At 42.7% G+C, this 21,508-nt stretch overlaps 1 protein-coding gene across 1 annotated transcript; it reads left to right on the forward strand.

Annotated features, from left to right (window-relative positions):
* The first annotated feature begins 10,126 nt into the window (after window positions 1-10,126).
* On the forward strand, window positions 10,127-17,802 carry LOC306711869 (serine/threonine-protein kinase pdik1l-B). Its single transcript, XM_079180933.1, has 4 exons — window positions 10,127-10,250; window positions 10,763-11,501; window positions 12,635-12,860; window positions 16,901-17,802. The coding sequence occupies exons 2-4, from the start codon at window positions 10,788-10,790 to the stop codon at window positions 17,137-17,139; spliced, it is 1,179 nt and encodes a 392-aa protein (XP_079037059.1). The 5' UTR covers window positions 10,127-10,250; window positions 10,763-10,787; the 3' UTR covers window positions 17,140-17,802.
* The last annotated feature ends 3,706 nt before the right edge of the window (window positions 17,803-21,508 follow it).

Here is a 21,508-nt window from a genome sequence, read left to right on the forward strand (position 1 = left end):
TAGTGTCATAGTCCTGCATTTCCTATGCACAACTTCTTTGCCATGCAGTTCAAAAATAAAGCTCTTCATCATCATCATACAAAAACAGTTATACAAGCATAATATCTAGGAGACAACAGAACACAATATTAAATAAGGACTACTTCTTTGGTATAATGTAGTTCAGTGAGTGGAAACTGATTTTCCAGATAAACAGGGACATTCACCCCTACACTATTGTTTAAGGGTAGAGTCAGACATATCTGAGGCAGATATCTCAGAGCCTGCATGAAATAAAACCACCACACTCTGCTCGGGTAGATACACTAAAAGTAAATGAGAAAATACGTTCTTTTGTAATTTGGGGCGCAGCGACCCTTTAATGTACATTAGGCTTTTAGATGGTTTAGAAAATGGAAGGATCTGTAGAAAACAGCACACAGAAATAAGAATTATAAAATAATTCCACTCCCACGTTAACTGTAATTGTTAAATCAACATTGAAGAGGGCTGTTAACCTTAAATGAGTGACGTCTTCTGAACCAGGCTCCCTGCAACAGGCTCCTCACATGGTGACTCATCAGGCCAGCCTCTTAACATGAGATAGTGTATCTCTCATAGGTCATTGATTGCCTGCAATTAGACTGTACTCAATAAACTCATTTAAAAGTCCATCCCTAATGGAATAATTTCCAGATTGGATTTTGGTTATTCTGCTCTTCCCAAAGCGTACGGAGGACATTTCTGTTTTCACGTTGTTATTCAAATAACCAAGGGCCTGATTTCCACTGGGGATGAAGGTCCATATGTCCCCCTCACTTTTATAGTTTTAGGTCGATTTTCAAACTAAAACCTCTCTGGACATTGGACCTCATGCAAGACCACTTTGGTAAGAAGTATGGTTGTATAGAGAATGACTCTACTTCTCTCTTGATTTATTACCTCAGTAAACATTGTAAACATGAGTTTATGGTCTCAATCTCTAGTTTCAAGTCTTCTTCAATACAGCATGATGTTCATTTAGTAGATGATGGTCCATTTAGAGTCAAATAGACCATAAAGCAGAGTATGCTTTAGGATGGGGCTACCTTGTGATTGACAGGTCTCTACCATGGCGTTGTCCGGTCTGGGAGTTGTCTGTGTTTTCGTCTTAGAACTTAAACCCTTTCACATTGTGTTTTCAGTTAGTGCGTTAGTTAGTGGTTCCAACGACCAAAATGCCAAACTCGAAGATTCAAAACTGTAGTCCACAAACCAATGGGTGAGTACAACCACTTCTTATCTATGGTTGAGTCTATGGTTGTCGGGGTGATATGAAACCTGAAAGGAACCCTTGCAGACAGTCCTTAGGACTGAAAAGGGGACTCTGATTTGTTTTCAGGTAATATTTTTATCTACACTTTATTGTTCTAAAAAGACTCAAATCAGTCAAAAACAAGAAATTAAAGCACAGAGCTCTTTGTATTTAACATGGAAAAACATCATGATAACTAAAAAGGATCTCTCTTCTGAAACCACTCCTATGTCCTTACTCACTTGGCATCACCTTCTTCCTTGAACTCAAAACTCACATCCACAGAAGCCCAAAGAAAACAACAGAAGTCGTGCAGTACCACAGAAAATCAACACCAAACTTTGACCACTGTCGTCCTGTCCAAACAGATAACAAGTTACTCTTTCAAAAACCTTCAGTTTGAGGAGGATTTACACAGACACACACACACACACACACACACACACACACACACACACATACACACACACACAGCCACGGAATCATCTCACAGTGTAAATCCAGCCTGCACAGCCTCAGATAAACAGTGCGTGACTCAGTGGGCAGTTCAGACGACCGGGAGCGGGAGAAGGTGCGCTTGCAGTTGTGCCCTTCCTTCGCGTTCAGGACGGGTTCCTGAAATGACTCATCTGAGAGAATGTGCTTAATCCCATTTAGACGTGTCCGCCACAGTCGCACCAGATTTTCACGAGTGGACCAGATTACCTGACCCGTCACAGCACAGAAACCTGGTTATCGTCAACGCAGAAGGGGAATTGACGAACTGTGAGCATCGTGGAGGGGGGGGAGAGGTCAAACGTGAAGGTCATCGAGGTTGCGATGATGTTGCAATTACATGCAACAGAGACACGTTTTGTCTCAGGAATTCTCTTTGTCTTATTGCCATCACATCTGCTGATAGAATCAGACTTCCTGGTCATCTTGCTTTAGGAACTCTTATCTCATGCAGGCCGTGGAACGCACAGGTTGATTGGAAATGTGATAAACTGCCTCTGATTCCCACCTCATATCCCACATAGCCTATAACGCTCTCCCAAACGCATATTAAGTGGAAACGCGCTACTCTTCATACTCCTTCATATTCCTTTCGAGGCACCATCATATCAGATCAATTGAGCATATCATTGCTATTGTTTCCATCAGTTGCACTCGCAGGGTTTCTTTTAATTGGGGAACATATTTGCACCTGAGGGAAGATCCTCCCCAGCATCAGATAGAATGTCTTTCACAGGGGGAACTCGCACCAACAATCATCTCATTCAGTCCACATGGAGTCTGTCTTTTATAGCTCTGAAATAAAACTCTCCCCGTGCAGTTCAACTTTCAATTTGGCTGATAAACTGTCTCACGGCATATTCTTTAAGAGACAAACGGCGGACGCTGTTCGCAGAGAGCTGCATTCACATGGATCTTGAGTCTTTGTATTAAAGTTACAGAGGGTTGTTTTGCTATTCTTTTTTTAAACTTCGAAGAGACCAGAAAAGAAGGTGACATGCACTGTGTGTGTGTGTGTGTGTGTGTGTGTGTGTGTGTGTGTGTGTGTGTGTGTGTGCGTGTGTGTGTGTGTGTGTGTGTGTGTGTGTGTGTGTGTGTGTGCGTGCTGACATCAAGCACAACCACAGAGACTACATTTTAAAAAGTGAAAGTGTCAATGGTCAAAGCAGAATAGCAGAATAGACTTTTGGAAAACAAAAGGTTATTAACACAACAGGGACATTGCGCCCTTAATGATGCACTCGGTCCCCAGACTGCGTGGCTGGAATTGTGCAGAGTGTTAGCTGACAGGGTGTCATCACTGATCTGGTTGCTGTTAAGCTGCGTTGACACCTGCACTAATCCATTGGACATGGAGCCGGAGGGCGAAAGCAATCTAGCACAGCCAGACAAGATCGCCACTTTTATCAAGGTGAGGACAGTGAAGCCGGAGAAAAAAGTGATGGACTGCAAAAGTACTCGCTCATGACGGGAGAGGGGGCGACAGATACGGGGAATATCTGGCTAACTTTGCCTGGTTTCCCGCAGTAGATAATTCTGTGATCACGAAGAGGATTTGTGTTTGTGAAACACTGCAAGCAGTCGTAATGAATGTTGACTCAGAGTCTAAAGAATCCTGTAATCAGTTCAATCATAGCGCAGGCAGCAGCAATCCTAAAAGCGTTTATTAGCTGATTAGAGAGACAATGCTCATCATACTGGCAAACCACCAAGGCGGAATAATAAATTGCTAATTAAAACATGACATTCTTTGGAAGCAGTGTGAGGTTAACCAATTTTAGATTTATATGATATGTATTTACAAAAATCTTAGTATTTACTATGGATCTTTGCAAGATCTATTTTCAATTGTTTCAAATATCAGATATTGAGAGGCCTCTCTGGTAGATAAATATAGATCTTACAATAATAAGACAATGAGCCAAAGTAGCCTACATTGTTACACAAAATGAACACAAATCTCATAAATTGGTTGACTCCAAACACTTAACATACTGAAATAAATGATTCCGGTCAGTCCGGTAAAATGTCTGACTCTGTCCTGTAAGCGCGTTCTAGTCCTCATGAAGCATTTCCCCGTGTGAAGTCATCTATCTGTGAATGGCACATTAACCACCCATTTACTCTCCCGTCTGCGCCACTATCGCCTTTACTGATAATGGGAAAAGATTATGCACATTCATTACCATTATCATTAAAATCATCATTATCATGCGCTTGGCATAATAACAGCGTTCAACTGGTTCACTTCTCCAGCTTTTCTTTTTTTCTATCCTACTGGGGCTGCTTTAGGTAGAATAAAATAGCTTTTGTCAACGCTACTTTGAAGCCTCTGTGATGTATTTAATGTGACATATAATACTCCATGATCTATCAAAAGGGCAAACCATGAATAAGCTGCTTTTGGAGAGGCATTCTCTGACTTATAACAATGCAGTTTTGATCAATTTAGCTTTGATATTAGTGAAAGCTATTTGCTTTATATATTTTTTTTTTATTTTTATATATTAACTTTTTTTACTATCAATGTAGCTTTTTCTTATTTGTGGATAAAATGTATTTATATGTACACTCTACTTGTGTTAGATTAAAGTCAGGTACACCTTAGCCAAATGCAAAGTGCAATTAAGTGTCTCTCTGCTCTCTCAGCACGACTTGGGACTTTCTCTCCTGTTAATTAAGTCAGAATCAGGTGCGATGTGGGTACTGCCGACGGTGACTGTGGTACCTTCAGAGCCGCAGGGACACGATCAGAGTAATGGAAAAAAAAAGATGACTGCAGGGGAGGAGGGTTATTTACAGGAGGCATCTCCTGAGATCAAAATCCCAAATATACAAAGCCAGAAACAGACAAACGCAGAAAACTCAGTTAAAAAAAAAGGGGGGAGACATGAAAGAGGGAGAATCCTAACAGTGGTTGCCCTACACCGACGTTCCCCCAGGATCTATTAGCCGCTGGTTTGTGCATACACCAGACAACAAGTCCTCTCCTAATTAACTGCTCTCTCCTCTCCGAACAAGCGTCTTTCTATCAGCTCTTGAACTGGTCTCTCCGCGCAGGTAGACTCATGCTCCTATGAACAAACAAAAAAGTCACACTTGAGCACTTCCTTACCTGTGTCTGTGACGTAAAGGTCTTCTGTCCTCCTTCTGCTGCTTACAGGACAGTTTTGGTGGCTCAGCTCGTATCCTTAGGCTAAGGCTTTCAACAACTGAACGCATGCCTCCTCTGAGGCTTCTTATAATGGCACACCCCTTCCCTCCTGGCTCAACCCTCCAGTCCCCCCCCCCACCACAACCACCACCGTCACCATCCCCCCTCCCTTCCCCTGTATATCACCATTCACATAGAGGAGGGCTAGAGAGACAGAGAGAGAGAGAGAGAGAGGGGTGGATTCCCCTCATTCTGTTACGCACAAAAACCCCACACAACCCGTGACCCCTCCGGCACTGACGTAGCGAGGCGTCGCCTACGCCACCGGTTTCGTCTTCATCGAGCCAGCTAATGGGGCTCTAAAAGTATGCATCATCCACCGTGAGATTGATCCAGGGTTCCTGTGTGTTAGGTGTCCATAAAAACCCAGCAACCTAGAGGCCAAACCAGCTGCCAAGGCCAGGGGGGAACAATAGCGTATTGAACTGGATGTTTACCCTGGAAGATCAAGTTGAGAACAAGTGAGGAAAGCAGTGCCGTGGAGATGATCACGGGTCGATACGGTTGTTTGTGCCGGGGAGGGGGGGTTTCGCTGGTGGCGATGGCACCCCACCTGAGTAGGAGACTTTATTGTTCTTGTGAATGAAAGAGTGAACAATGTAAAGCAGTCGATGGACAGAGTACGCAACCAGTCTGGGGTCTGTGTGAGTCACGCAGGAGGTTTGGGGATGCAAAGCAAGACGTGTCCCGAGAGCTTTCTCTGTAGTGATACAAGTTGATTGTTCAGTTGAGGAGATCCACAGATATATTAAACAGGAAAGACAGGGACATAACAATTATCACGTGAAGGTGCATGTTTAGCCGTCCGGCCCACAGCTTTACCGTTTTGGTTGAAAAACAGAAAATGTGCTCATATACTCAGAATATGCAGTGTCATTGCCTATGGAGCAGCTCCAAACTTTATTCCTGATGACCTTTGCAAAATTGAGGGGCGACAACTGTTCAGGCCACTAATATGTTTGGACTGTCTTAGAATGATTTGTGAAAATGGGCCTGGTTCCCCTTTAATGACTCATCACAGATATTTTCTTGATAGGGACATGATTGTCATATTTCATGGAAATCCATCAAATAATTGTCTAGTCCTTTGACTCAAACCACAAATATCTGGGGATCATCAAAGTCATTAGTATACGTAGAGTGGTGCAGGGATGATGTGTTTAACAGAAGTTAGCATTTCACTGGGTCACTCGACAAAAAGCCAATTGTATTGTATTTTGGATTATTGCAAAAAACAAACTCTATGGTGAACCAACAATTCTGACATTTAAACTTCTTGTTTATCAAGATAATCTTAACAAATTAATGAATTTTTGAAGCGCGAATGCAATCGGCAGAAGTAAAAAGCTAATGTTAGGCTATATACAGATTACACCACGGTCACGGTCAGTGCGAGTAAACACAATGAGGCTGTGAAGGTGGACGAGTCGGCGTGATGACGTCTATGATTTGAATGCTTTGTTCTAAAATATAGAATACGTTAGTAAATATGGTGAATTTTGAAGGACAAAACAATAAAATCTCAAAAGCACCTGAGATTCACATTGGATGTCAGGGCAAAATGTTGTGCCAATCCAACTAGATTTAAATATATTTCACTGGATAAGTAAAAGCTTTGACCTGCTGGTGGCGCTAGAATCAGGAAACCACCAGAGTCATGAGGATTTATCCTCTGGGGACCATGAATGTCTGTAAAACGTGTATAATTCATCCAATAATTGTTACAAGTTTTGGAACGACCGACCGTGGCTACCAGCACAGTAGCAATCAGTTGTTACATGCGATGGAACTATCATAATGATTGTGTTTCTGTTAAATACAATAGCCACAGCAAAACCCCCACTTTTTAGGGTGTTGAAGTCACACTTCAAATTGGACTCCCTCTTCGTGGTGATCTGGCATTAGCTTTAGCCCCCTGTGAAAAGTGTGAATGCCGGCCCTGAACCTGTGTGTGGTCTGATAGTGATGGATGAATTGGGTACATAGACAGAGCCCTCGGTGCGGCTGAGATAAGGAGCCAAGAAGAACAAGCAGCCGTCGCGGGGGCCTGTCTGTCATTGATATCGCCGTTATCCACCGGCTGTCCAGTGTACACACACACTTCCTCTGGTGGCCAAGAGGCAGTGATTACCTCGATGACGGAGAAGGTCGAGCTTAACTTGGCACCGCGTCATGTTAGTCCAGTTTTAGTAGGGATGGATTTTGTACATCCTCTTGTAGATGTATGAAGCTGCGGAATCATGTATTGTCTCAAAATGTGAGGTAATTTATCTGAAAATATTGGGTTTTCTACAATTCATAGTGTTTCACATGGTCTGTCAAATTAATTTTAGAGGACAATATTATTAATTCCACAGATAATCTTTCAAAAGTATTTATTTCTGGCATGGAGAGCCCAACCCGTTCCCAGTGTTTAAAAAATAAAAACCTTTCATCATTCCCTGATTCTCCACGAGGATTAGAAACGCAAATATCCTTCTGTAGAAATGTGGAATTGGTTTCCAAACGGGCATAATACAACATTAAAGCTGTAGAGGGTTCATAATAAGAAATGTATCGATTTTTATCAATGGAAACATGCTAAATAATTGAACCAGAGAATGATAACTAAAATGCTTTAAGGAGAAAGAAACATTGCAAGTTGTTTTATATGCCCCATTGTGGTGAAATCAGAGAGAGTGATGGCTGACATAAAAGCTGGACTTATTATGCAATCAGCTTAAATGTATTATCTGTCCCAAGACAGCTCCCTATAATGAACTCTATTTTCCAATAAACAGACATAAGCACTTGGCGGTATTTCCCTGAATTTGAATTGACATACATTTGCATATACAGTGCATTGCAGTGTTTTGGCTTAGTCGCCAAGTTAGACGTTAACTTCCTACTTTAACAACTAGATTTAGGAGATTCATTTCAAGAGCCCAAAGCGGTCGTTGGGCTTCCGGTCAGTTGGGCTCCCGGCCACAACTGACCGGTATTGGGATCATATCCGAACTCCTCGTCTCCTCTCCATCCAATCCAGTGTTTATCCCTCCTAACCCCAATGACGAGAAGCTGTGGATTGCATGGCATCTCTGGGCTTTCCCCTTGTCAAGACACAAGTAATTGATATTAACAGCAGGGCCGAAAATTACCTTTTTTTTGCACGGAAGAAGATTTGCACCCACCGCCCTGAAAACCTGCCGCGTCAGCCACCGAAAGACTCCGGGAAAGTTTGATTCCGGAGCATAAGCATTCGGGAAGCCACACGGCAGTATTTCATGTGTTTTATACATCGATCTCATTGCGTAACCTCCTTCGGGTCCCTTTTTGGGGGGCATCTGAAACCAGAAAAAAACCCTCTCTCTCTCTTATAGAAAATAATGCGATGTAAGGACACTGGGCTCTGCACAATCAAGACACTGAAGCTGCCTTACTGAGGAACAAAACCATCGTTTGTAAAAATAAAGAGTGACTGCTGTGAAATTAAGTGTGCGACGCCGAGGAGTTGTTTACTCTTTGCGCGGGGACCTCTGGATTAAATGCAAGGGGTTCTGACCTCAATCAAGGAAATAATTACTGTTGCCCCTCCTGTTGGTGGACTCTATAATTAGCAAGCAAAGCCCCCACAGAAACACAATTAGTCTGAAAACAGAGGTGATTAAAACTATAATTCTTATATACTCGTTAACATGTTTTTTGGTGGGGGGGGGCATCAATGCTTTATTGAATTTGTCGGGAAATTCAATTTCGACACCTCCAACACCTCAGAGTGGGTCCCACTAAATATTTCCCGTATACATTCTCCGGCGCGGGTGCACTCTATATTATGCTGGATGTCTGCATCCAGATATCTGTCAAACAAGTGAGATATGATAATAGAATAGAGGGCATGTGCTTCAAGATAAAAGCAAGCCGAGTGTGACTGCCTCCATCTTGCTCAAGTAATGAAGAGGATTCATGATTGGCATCGCGGATAAAAGCTATGGATCACATAAGCACTCACACATTTTACACACACAAACACTTCAGAGACGTTCTTTCTTCTTTTTCTTCCTGTGCTTCAGTGCAATGAATCACCATGTTTCCTATTATATTCTCTCAGAAGAACACAAACACACACACACACATACACACACACACACCGATGCTGTTATCTGTCATCATCACCACGGTTGCCGCTCCACCACCGAAAAACAGTCGATACTGATGCAGCACCCACTCATTGTGTGTGTGTGTGTGTGTGTGTGTGTGTGTGTGTGTGTGTGTGTGTGTGTTTTGTTCAGATGGTCTTTTGTGATTAAATGGGGACTGCAGCAACGAGGGAAGTTTGGTGTTTTTGCACTTCCAGTGCTTTTTGTCAAATTAAATGGCTTGATTACAAAAGTGTCCTATTTCATGTAGGCTACCTATTCAGATGCATCACTTCAGTAAAGCATTATCAGCACTTCTATCTAGTTTTTTTACTCCAATGTCTAATGTGTCCTGAACTGTGAGTCTACCAAACTCTCTCTCTCTGAGCAAAGTCTATTGAATGTGCCTATAAATAGTTTTTTCAATATAGAACATTACGTTTTGTAATCATGATGATCATAAAGAAATAATAATAATAATGATAATAATAACAATTATTATTATTATTATTATAAACATAAACATACTATGGGAAATGCCATTAACTTCGCTGGTGTAACTACAGTGCATCTAACATTTAATGTGTACATGGCTATCTACTATAGAATGTGAGTGTGTCTCATCACACTTGCTAATATTATCGGCTTATTTCCACACTTCTAACTGACTTCTTTGACAAACTGCGTTGTTTAGCATTGTTTCAGCATTGTTTCATCTAATATCACTTTATTGCGTTAAAATGTATTGGCATTCATAAAATAAAGGTTCCATTGCCTATTGTCATTCTTTCTCATATATCAACAGTCCGTCTCTAGACCTTCACAAATCACGAACCCAGCCGACAAGTATGTGACGCTTTTCATCTGTTAGCAGTTGCAACTTGCGGTGTCTTGTTTTGAATTGTACTACGCCCTACGGCTTGATACCAACCAATCACAGCACGCGGCTGAATTTCTGGAACCAATCCCAATGCACGTAAACACAGAGCGGGACGCTGTGAATTTAGTTACAGCGTAGTTACTGGTAGAGGTGTTTACATTTGTTTATCGACCATAAATAATCAAACTTCGTTGAATATGGCGCGAGACGGTTTGCCCAACAAGTAGATTCAAGTCTATTCACTGCTGGTAATGAAAGGGGAAGTCTTTGTGGGTAAGTTTGAAGTCAAAATAACGAGAGCCTATCTAACGTAAGAGCTTTGTGTATCGCTTCCCCTTTAAACTAACACACTCGTGCGGCTACAGACAGCGCAATGTATTCAGTAACTTCCTTCACATGTTCTCGTGGCCACTGAAAATGTAGTCATTTGTACAGTACATTGTGTCTTGTTAACATTGACTTGAATACAAACAGAGGAAAGCCAGCTTAATTTATTTTAGGAGTAAACGGCTCTATTACAGAACGTTACAGTAACGTTAGCGTTAGTAATCCCAGCTGCCCCAGCTGAGTTTAATTAACGTTAAGTATCCGGGGCTTAATTTTGAAAACGTAAACTTCAAAATCAGCCTGGTTAAGGGTTTGCTGCTATTTTACAGTTAATGTTACACTGTTGTTAATACAAACACTCATTGTATAGCGTTAGTTGTATACCTTAACTCTAGCTACATGTCATTCTGTATCATGCTAACCATCGTTTTTTAAAATGTTTGTATTATTTGTCTTAGCATGCAGCTCCAGCCCCTGTGAGAGATGGAGGAGCTCTACACTTTAGAGAGGGAGGTAGGACGAGGCAGCTATGGTGTGGTCTTTGAGGGCCATATGGCCAAAACAGGACAGCGGGTGGCTATCAAGCGGCTGCCCTGTAGCAACCCGGAGTGCATTGAACTCTACCTGCAAGAGCTGTGGGCCATGAGAGCCACTGCCAAGAACCATGTCAATGTCATTGCACTGCACAGCTGCCTCCTGCAGACCGGGCCGAGGAGCCTGAAGCCCCTAAAACCAGGGAAAGTGCCTCCACGTCTGGTCGAGAGCGTGCTGAAGGGCAGTGTAGTCACAGCAGCACAAAGTCAGGAGAGGAATGACACCCAGCGGAGGAGCAGCTCTGTCTCAAGACTTCAGGACAGGACAAACTCTCTTCAGGACAAGACTAAATCAAGTGCATTTGATTCTCCAACCCCACACAGGCCTCAGAACAAAGCCAGGAAGAGACCGGCCCCGAGGGAGGAAGAGCAGCCGCCGACACCCCTGTGCTGCTTCGCCCTGTGGCTGGTGATGGAATACTGTGATGGGGGCGACTTGAATCAGTACCTGCTCTCCAGGCCACCGGACTGCCAGTGTAACCACAGCGTGGTGCGACAGCTCTGCAGTGCCGTGGCCTTCCTGCATAGTCTGGGTATCACCCACCGAGACCTGAAGCCCGACAACGTGCTGGTCTGCATGTCACAGAGGGGTCCAGTCGTCAAGGTAGGCGGCCTGTTGTGACGCTGACAGTGTTTACGTCAGCTCCAGTGGTGTTATCCCAGTCAGTACACACCTTTGAACAAATAATTACTTTTCTTTTGGGGTCTTCACAGTAGCAATGAACTTGAGACAATAAACAATATAATAAAGAGTAATTAAAAATAAAAATGCTGTCAGTATCCAAACGTTTGTACCAAAAACAATTGAAACACAAAATACTGAGACAAACCGTTATCTGGTTTTGTCAGAAGTTATACAACTTTACCACACCATCTCTAAATAGTGTATGATTAGGAATATATTGCACAACAGTGTAGTCGGTAAGTAAAATGAATTGTTTGTGAGGTAAATCCTTTATTATAGGGCTAAATGTAATACAAAAATACACCAAATGTATGTCTACCCCCGCAAGCCTTCATCTTAGACATCCTCGCATGCATTTGTCTGTTTTTTAGCTCTTAATAGTCGTGCATTTTTACTCTCCAGTCCACAGGTGCACTAATTTGGAATTGAATATTGTAGTCACAACATCAGGTCCATTTTCTTCCTTTTTCCTGTCCCCATGTCCTTTTGCTAATGGTGCACATGAAATGATGTTGTACTCTGTGTAGAATAGAAAGATGTGCTATAGGGCTGCAACTTGAAAAATAAACAATGTATCCGTCAATTGATTTCTGGTTTTAATAATGTCAGAAAACACACAAAAAAAAGCCTTTCCCATATGACCAAAGCCCAAATTGACATTGCAAATGTGTTGTCTGTTCTACCATCAGTCCAGAACCCAAACATATTCAGTTTCCTGTCATAGAAGACAATGAAAACCAGCAAACATTCACAGTTAAGAAGCTGGAATCAGAAACTATTTTGCTTTTTTTTTTAAACTTAAAATTATGGAAGCGATAATCAAACTATGCTGGTCGCTGATTGATTCTCTCTCATTTAAATTATCTATTTGTTGACTTTGTTTCGGCTCTACTGAGTGAACACTTCCATGTATTGCAATATACCTCCATACCTCAGCCCTCATTTACAAATCTTTACACAGCTTTTATCCAAAGGGAAAATGAAGCTTCGCGTTTCATCTCTTTTGTGTTTTAGCATTTCATTTTCAGTGAATCTGCCCGTCCAACCTCTAGGTGGCGGACTTCGGTCTGAGCAAGATGAGTGAGGGTCCGGTGGACGGTGAGCTGGCCAGACAGCACTTCTCCTCCACCTGCGGCTCTGACTTCTACATGGCTCCAGAGGTGTGGGGTGGACTGACCTACACAGCCCAGGCAGACATCTTCTCCCTGGGTGTGATGTTCTGGGCCGTCCTGGAGAGAATCACCTTTCTGGAAGAAGGGGCCACACAGGAACAACTGGGTGAGTACACAGTCGGTGGAAAAGACTAAATGCAAAGAGATGGAGAATACCTGATGCAGTGGTGGTATAGACTTACACATCATGTAAATATGTGAATACAGACTGGGACAGTGTTAACATCATGGGTCATAAAGTCATAGTGTGTCATTCAAATGTCATGTTGCATCCCCCCCTTCACCAGCTCACGGGAAGGTTGGAGAGCTCGAGTGTGTGGTCAGGCGGCTTGATGACGCATCGCGCCGAATCAAATCTGACTTAATTAACTGGCACATATTAAAAATGTCACATACCATACATCATATATTCATCAACCACAGATGGTACAATCATAGATCTAAATGGCAAAGAGATGGATGATTTATGCTGTGTACATTTTGATGTGGATGATAGTAGCTCCGCTTCTTGTAATACGAGCGGACAGCGTGTAATACAGCCTGCTCTACTAAAACGTGCTGTCGTTGGCAGCATGAGTACCAGTTTCTTTCATTTTAAATCTTTTCAAAAAACATGACAACATTGGTCCTGACCCAGTGCTTTTGATGACATGTCCATGGCAATGCAAAGATGCAGCTGTGTTCTCGTCAACTTCGTCAGTGTTTGATGTAATGAATTGGGCCCACAAAGCCTGCAGAACTCTGGCCAATTCAACATGAGCCAGGCGAGGCACTGTGCCAGCATTCCAGTATAGCTGTGAGCTTTAATCTCTTTTCTTTTTTCTATTTTCCTGTCAGGACCCATGTGGCCATAGGATGAGGGAGCGTCTTAATGGATGCAGGGCCCAGTTCTGCTCTGCGCTCCACTGTCAGAGTAATGAAATGGCTGTTTTACAGTTGTGTCATTTTATTCACAAAAATGGGCAGGGGAGATATGAACCATTATCCCCAAGTTTAGTGCCTGAGAACCTCCCTGAGTCATTGATACTCCATGAGACGGAATGAAACGCTTATGATTGGAGGGTGAGAGGGGGTTTCAGTGGATTCAAATTTTTAAAAAAAGGAAGGCAAAATGGGATTTAGCAGCCCAGATCACGATCCTCTTTGTCAGTGTGAAAATGGGTAGAGGCAGCTGGAGGCTTTTCACAGACCGATAAAATGGTCCATTATTTTACTTTATCTTCTCTGAAGACCCACACCCCCGCACAGTTATTTGAGGAGGCAGGGGAGCCGAGTCGAGGAGCAAGACACAACCTCCTGTGTTTGTCCTTGAAGCCCGGCGCCGCTTGTTAGCTTTTTGCTCCGTGAGGTTAGGAAGTCACTGCTGGCCTTTTACCAGGCCGGTCCTGCACTTGACTTGATGCACCGATCACACTTTTTCAGTCCCATACTGATACTGAGAGTACCGATCCGTTACCAGTGTTTAAATGATGAGCTGTGTGCCTCACTGTGTGGAGGTGAGTGGGATCATTCTTTTATGTGGAAGGCAACACCAGGCTTGACTTACACATTGTTCTCCTAACATGTAAAACAAAATGTAACAAATACAAATATATGAATGAGTGTAAACCTTTTTAATGCAACAACTAGTTGGTCAAAACTTAGACAGGAATTAAAATTCCAGGATAAATGTATTTACATATAGAATAGTTGTCACAGATACCAGATCCAGCTCTATGAGGCTACATCCACACTAATACGTTTCCAATCTTAAAACGGGGTTTTAAAGCGAAAACGATCTAACACGCCTGAAAACGAATATCACAAGACTGTTTACGTGCACTGGGCATTCGAGTGCCAGTGTAAACAGGAAGTACATTGGTTGCTTACTTATTTCCATTGAAGTATATCCAAGAGACATTGAGATTAAGTAACGATTAATGCATTTTAATTACTTTCAAGGATAATCGTCTGTCATTTTTTAGGGAGTTTCTACTAATGATTTTTTTCGATTAATCATTTAATCTAGAAAACGCTGAATGAAGACAAATGACCGATTCAAGTTTTATCTTTCTTAATTTCTGATCAGCAGCCAAACCCTGAATTATTCATGTCTTAACAGTATGACAGAAAGAAGAGGAAGCTAATGTTGGTACTTCAGCTTTGCCCAACTTCTGAGGTCGAATCAACCCGATGGGTTTCAAACAGCGGTGTGGTCGTCCCGCTGTAAAAGGTCCCTAATCCATACTATATGCCAACTCTATACAGACTAAGACTATTTTAATCATCAACTGCCACTATTGGTTTCATTTTTCCTGTAAAGGCTCCTCTGTTTCCTTTGTGCTCTGCAACACAACATACTCCTAACCTGCTTAGAATGGTATGGAATTGGGACCCAGCTTTAGGCTTTAACAATATTTGTCAGTTTTCAAATTGAACTGGATGAGTTCTATTATAAACCTACTCTAATAATAGATAATAAAAAAGCTTTTTCTCTCATTTCAGGTAAAATAAGAGATGCTTTAAGAATACAAAACATAACAGAAAGCTTTTGAAAGATGTCCATCTTGAAATAAAGTACTTCATTTTAGAAGAATAAATATAACTGAATTGTCCTGCAGCTTTAAATTCAGGTCTGATGTGATGTCAATTAAAAAGTAGATTATATCTTTCTCATCTTATAAAAAGCTAATTTATTTTTGTGCAGGTTATTTGCGGTTATTAAACCACTTGTTTCAGCTCGATTCCTCTCTAGTTACATCATTGTTGGCCAGTGAATGCATGTTAGGATTCTGATCACATTGGGCTCTTAGGTTTATTTTTCTGTGCTCTTCCCTCTGTGTGTCCTAGGATGCATGACAACAGGGACACAAATGACCGTTTAACCCTTCTGGATCACATCCCCAGTCACAGCGTGCACCTATTTAACAATATATTCAAACAACATCCAGCCGACGATCATTTTGCAACTTTTAGCGATGACGGCGGTGTGTGTGGAGCCACAGCCCTCTGTAGCTCTGTATCTTGCTATAAGCCCGCCCCCTTGTAAGCAGTCCAATCAAAAGCAAAGGATTTGATTTTAAATCCCTCTTGTAACTGTACACCACTCAAATATTCTGTGCCGCTGGGGAATACGGCACAGTAGAGAAGATGAAGATGCTCTAACTTCCGCTGTGACTGCTACAGTTGTTAAAGTTTAGCTCAACACTCCACATCCAGACTGAGTCAGTTCAACTGCAAACTGGTAAAGCGGAGAACTGTTTCTTATTAACAATAGCAACATGCCACTTAGCACACGATCCATTTAGAAAACACATCTGGTCCTATTTTGAATGTCTCTTGAAGTACTCAAGTTTTCAGAAGTTTTCTGAAAACTTTTAATACAAAAATATCATTGTCTTAATGTAAGTAATCTACTGGGGAAATCTCCTGGTGGTATTCATTAGTTCAAATGTGATTCAGCTGGAGTGTCTCCCCTTAACATCCACCAAGGCCTACTGCAGGAGACCAGTCCAGTGTGTGGCTGCTACACAACTAGAAGCAGCTCAGCCGTCTGACCACGTTTAAGGCACAGAGAGGCTTGTGGTGAGCTACTGATCACTGGCTGTTGCTCACTCTGGCTCTATTCTGCATTTCTTTTTATTGTGGTGACGGTTCGGCCCTCAGGCACTGATTATGTAGCCACACGCCAGTCACACAGCTGATGGTGATTAGACAATCATGCTCCACCACGGGGTGGAGGAAATCAATCCAGAGGCCTACAGTGAGCTGCAGACTCCTACCAGACATACACGTTCAATATTTGTTGTATAGATACACACATAGCTATATAGATATATATATCCACAAGAGCAAGTGAAATGATGTTTTTGTACAAAAACGTTGTGATGACACACAGTTTAATCTAACTTTTAAAGAAAGAAGGCTGCCCTCACACTGCAGTATTTCTAAATACTGCAGTCCGAGTCTTTTACATTTCCAGGTCAAACTCTCTTTGTCTTTAGAAAAGTACTTCACACACCAGAAGGCACTTACTTGACTGCTTGCAAAAACGAGCGTGGCCCACAATCACTGGCATGAAGTGGCCCCCCGCGGTCTCTGCTGCTGTGAAGCAGGACCCTCGTTCACCACGACTTAACGCCGTCTGCCCTCGTGTTCCCTCTTTAGGTGCCTACGTGTGCCGGGGTCGCTGGTTGATGCCGCTGGGGGAGGCTCTGTGGGAGAACGCCGACCTCCAGCTGTGCATCCCCATGAAGTTTAAGAGAGCGCCCCCGCTGCCCCCACCTCCCGGTCCCGCCATGAGCTCCCTGCTTTTAGACATGCTCGCCTCAAACCCGGACGCTCGGCCGCCGGCCGACCAGCTGGAGGCCAGAGTGAGCTCCGCTCTCGAAGAGGACACCCACTGACAAAGTGCACTTAAGAGACCACAATGGCTTTAACCACCGAAGCCACTACATGGAAATATTGACAGTGGACCCCTGACTGCGGTGCTTTCCTACATGTGTAAGCAATAGCCACTTTGCTGCCACGGGGAGGTGGGGATAAGAAATATGTATGATTACATGGGATTGCAGGTGCTTTTCTTTTTGCTGAAACAGCTCAATTTCTAAACTGTAGGAAACCACATAATGGGAAAAATACAAAATATGCAAAGATATTCAAGTGCATATAGAGATCTAGTGGGACTTTGTCGAGCTGTGTTTTGACGTAAGAGCCTTGAATGCTCAACATAGAAACTGTATTTAAGCGTGTACATATGGCTGAAGTGGAATGTAAGGGCTTACTGCTGCTGCTGCTTGTCTGGGGACTCCCCATTATCTCAGCGTCCTTTCTGCTGTTGATTTGCGAACATTAAGCTTTTTACTTAAAAAGAAAATATATATTTTGTGATTATTATCTGACTCAAATATTTCCACCACACAGTGATTCAAATGGATCTTCCAGGTGTCTTAAATATGGACAGTGAGTGGGGAAAAACAACTTGTAATGCAGTACAGTGACACAAAAGGTCTTCATTGTTGAAAGGTGTCAATTTATTTATTTATTTCCCACTGATATTGTTTGTTTTTCCTCCAAATATGTTATGTGTAAATAAACGAGTACAGCCTCAAAACGTGTGATGGTTTTAAGTCAACATACAAAAGTCTCACAAACGCTTTTCATACTAAAAACTTTTAAGCTTTCTACAAATTGAAATACAACTTGTGATAATGTTAGTGTTTTAATGTGTTATATTATGACCTCGTCATTTCACTAATTTGTTTTGAGTCCACAACATTTTAGTGCTATGAAGGACGTAGAGGGTTTTGACAGTGAGGTGAAACTGCTGCTGTGTGAGCATCTTTGTGAAAAGTCAGGCGGGCCAGCAGCACGACGGTGACTAACGATCACTAATGGACCGGCCCCGAACCAACAGGAAATGAAAGGCTCGCTGATCATATCCAGGCCCAGTTCACAGAATTTATTACTGGTCATCAGTCTTGCTCATTGACTGTCCATATCTTTGATGACTTATTTTTTGCTCTTATGCCTGAAAAGAATAGTGTCCAGAAATGCTTTTTAAATTGAGTGTCATTTAAATGAACCTGAACCTGTAACTTTATATGATGAGTAGTGACATATTATGTAAAACTCATGCTTTGCAGTTGTGCTGAAGTGAGGATAGTGACCCACAAAGAAGACCCTCCTAATAAATGCAGCATTAACATAAAGGTAACCATCCTCCCCCCTGTTCTCTCAGCCATCCTTGTGATAAGACTGAGCTCAGTGGCGTGGAGGTTTAAGCTAGGGAGGCTAGCTCAGCTAACCTCTGTGCTCCCAGCTCAATGACTGACCTCCTCAGGTGAGAGTGCTGGCCAGCCGGTAGCTCACTCAGACGACCTTTGACCTCCCTACTTCTCAAGTGAGTTTAGAGGAGTTGATGCAACCTTCGGGGTTGAATGTGTTACACGTACGTACGGTGGGAAATCGTCTTCATAATTAAAGGGCCAGTGTGCACGATGTGGCGCCATCTAGCGAGTGAGGTTGAAAGATGGCAGCCAACTGAAACTTCTCCCGTGTGACAAGCGTGTCGGAGGACTACGGTGCTAACGTGAAAACGGTACATACACAAAGATTCTTTTCAGCTGATTATACACTAAAGAAAACAAACATTATTATTGCATTCTGCCAATAAAGCCTCCTAAATGCTTCACACTGCTCCTTTAATCATGATTGGTACATTTGGGTCTGATGAGTGATTCGTGGATTTTATTTTTTATTTTTCCCCCCAGTCTGTCTCAATACAAAACTTGCATGCCCATGTGTGCATTTCAAGAATTTCTTTTAATCATTCCCTCCTGTCAATATTGTCTGTGAAGTTGTGCCCTGTTGGTGTGACTTCATTGTAAGAGATAAGGAACACAATCGGCATTCTGAACCTACAGTAGGAAGAGGCTTCAGCACTGTGAGCACCTGACAGAGTCACAGCTCTGTAGTAATGACTTCATGAACTTCTTTCATGATAAGATTATAACTATTAGAGAGAACATTAATAGTTTCCTGCCCTCAACCAGTACCGGTCTAGCCTCGAATCGAGTAACCTTAGAAACAGCTGTAAACCCTGATATACGTATGTTTAGATGACTTTACCCCCAACAACCTTCACCAATTGACTTCAAGAGTTTCTACATCTAAACCTTCTACCTGTCTCTTAGACCCTATACCGACTAGGCTGCTTAAAGAAGTTTTACCATTAATAAGCACGTCTTTACTAGATATGATCAACCTGTCTTTACTAACAGGCCATGTACCACAGTCCTTCAAAGTAGCTGAAATTAAACCTCTTCTTAAGAAGCCCACTCTCGATCCAGAGGTGTTGGCTAACTATAGACCGATCTCTAACCTTCCCTTCCTCTCTAAGATCCTTGAGAAAGCAGTCGCTAATCAGTTGTGTGACTTTCTACATAATTTATTTGAGGATTATTTTCAGTCAGGATTTAGAAAGCATCATAGCACAGAGACAGCTCTGGTGAAAATAACTAATGACCTTCTAATTGCATCAGACAAAGGACTCGTCTCTGTTCTGGTCTTGTTAGACCGTAGTGCTGCGTTTCGACACCATAGACCATTACATCCTGCTGCAGAGACTAGAACATTATATTGGCATCAAAGGAACCGCACTGAACCGGTTTGGATCCTATTTATTGGATCGATCACACTTTGTATATGTAAACGATGAAGCCTCGATGAAGACCAACGTTAGTCATGGAGTTCCACAAGGTTCTGTGCTTGGACCAATCTTGTTCACCTTATATCTGCTTCCTTTAGGCAATATTAACAGAAAACACTCTATAAACTTTCATTGTTATGCAGATGACACACAATTATCAATCAAACCAGATGAAACCAACCAGCTCACTGGACCACTTAACACAGTACCAATACGGATATTAAAAGGTGCAATATTGCAGCAAACAACTAACTATGTAAAGATATAGTGTAGTAATGTGCTTTGTGTACATAGCCACGCATGCTTTCAGTGCATGTTAGCGTGCCCCACTGGTTAGCTTACAACGGTCGCTAAGCAAATGCGCTCATGAGGCTCTACAGCTGATAACGCGGCCGGTCAGACGCTCCAACCCTCCGGTTCCCCCTCAGGTAAACACTGTTAGCAATGTTAGCACCGTTAGCTGCTAGCCGCTGGCTCAGCCAGTGAGAGGAAATAGATATTGTCCCCATCTTGTATATAGCACTTTTTTGAGGAACAGCTCTATGGTAACGCCACTATTTTGAGCTCTGAATATTTTTTCCGGTCTGTGTATTGAATGTATATTAAAAAGTGGTGACTCGTAGTGATATCAGGCCACCATTTCAGTCTTTTACTAGTAAGTCTAAGACTGCTGATGCATTACACTACATTATTCATAATGAATTGAAATTAAATAATGCATGCCTATGGGGAGCAGAATATGTACAGCATCACACTTTTTTTCTTCTTCTACTTGTAATTTTTGTAGACCAGTCCGTCATCCTTCACTAGAGGTTAACTGAACTTGCTATACTCCTGCTCTTGTTGCAGTGAAGATTAGACCAAACTCTTCCTCCTCTAGAGCACAAATCAGCTCGGCATAGTGTCTGAGCGGTGGGGGGGGGGGGGGGGGGGGGGGGGGGGAGTGGAGTCCTTTCACATTTCACAGCTGATAGCAGGAGTGAGCAAGCACAGAGAGAGAGAGAGAGAGAGAGAGAGAGAGAGAGAGAGAGAGAGAGAGAGAGAGAGAGAGAGAGAGAAAGCCCAAATGTGGGCCTGTTCCACAATGCGTCAGGACTGCAACACCAACACACAGCGCAGTCACGACGCAATAGCGATGGGTGGGGGGGGCATCCAGGAAATTCTGCGTGGCCGTTCAGCTTCAGTCACCCCACGCAGTTGGAATCCATAAGAGACACAGGTCACCGCATGGGCCCTCGGTGCTTTATAGCTCGCTATTTCTTTTTCTCTCAAATGATAAAAGGCGTTTCCAGTAACGGCGTGGCAGAACGTGGCGTTCAGTCATTGTTCAAGAGACGGGTAACCGATGGAGATGTAATTGGAAAGGCTGCGTCAAATGAGCCAGTAAAACACTCTCATAGGGCAATCATCAGGGGTCTCCTGCAGGGGCTGGCACCCTTGACATTGAGGAATACATTAAAGGAGCCTCTCTCACGATGTGACATTTCTTTGGGAGGCTTAAACCTTTTTGTCTTTTAGGTGGAATTCTTCAAAACGTCTTCACTCACAAAGCAGGACACCCAACA

Source organism: Pholis gunnellus, assembly GCF_910591455.1.
Source record: "Pholis gunnellus genome assembly, chromosome: 19".
Taxonomy (NCBI): Eukaryota; Metazoa; Chordata; class Actinopteri; order Perciformes; family Pholidae; genus Pholis; species Pholis gunnellus.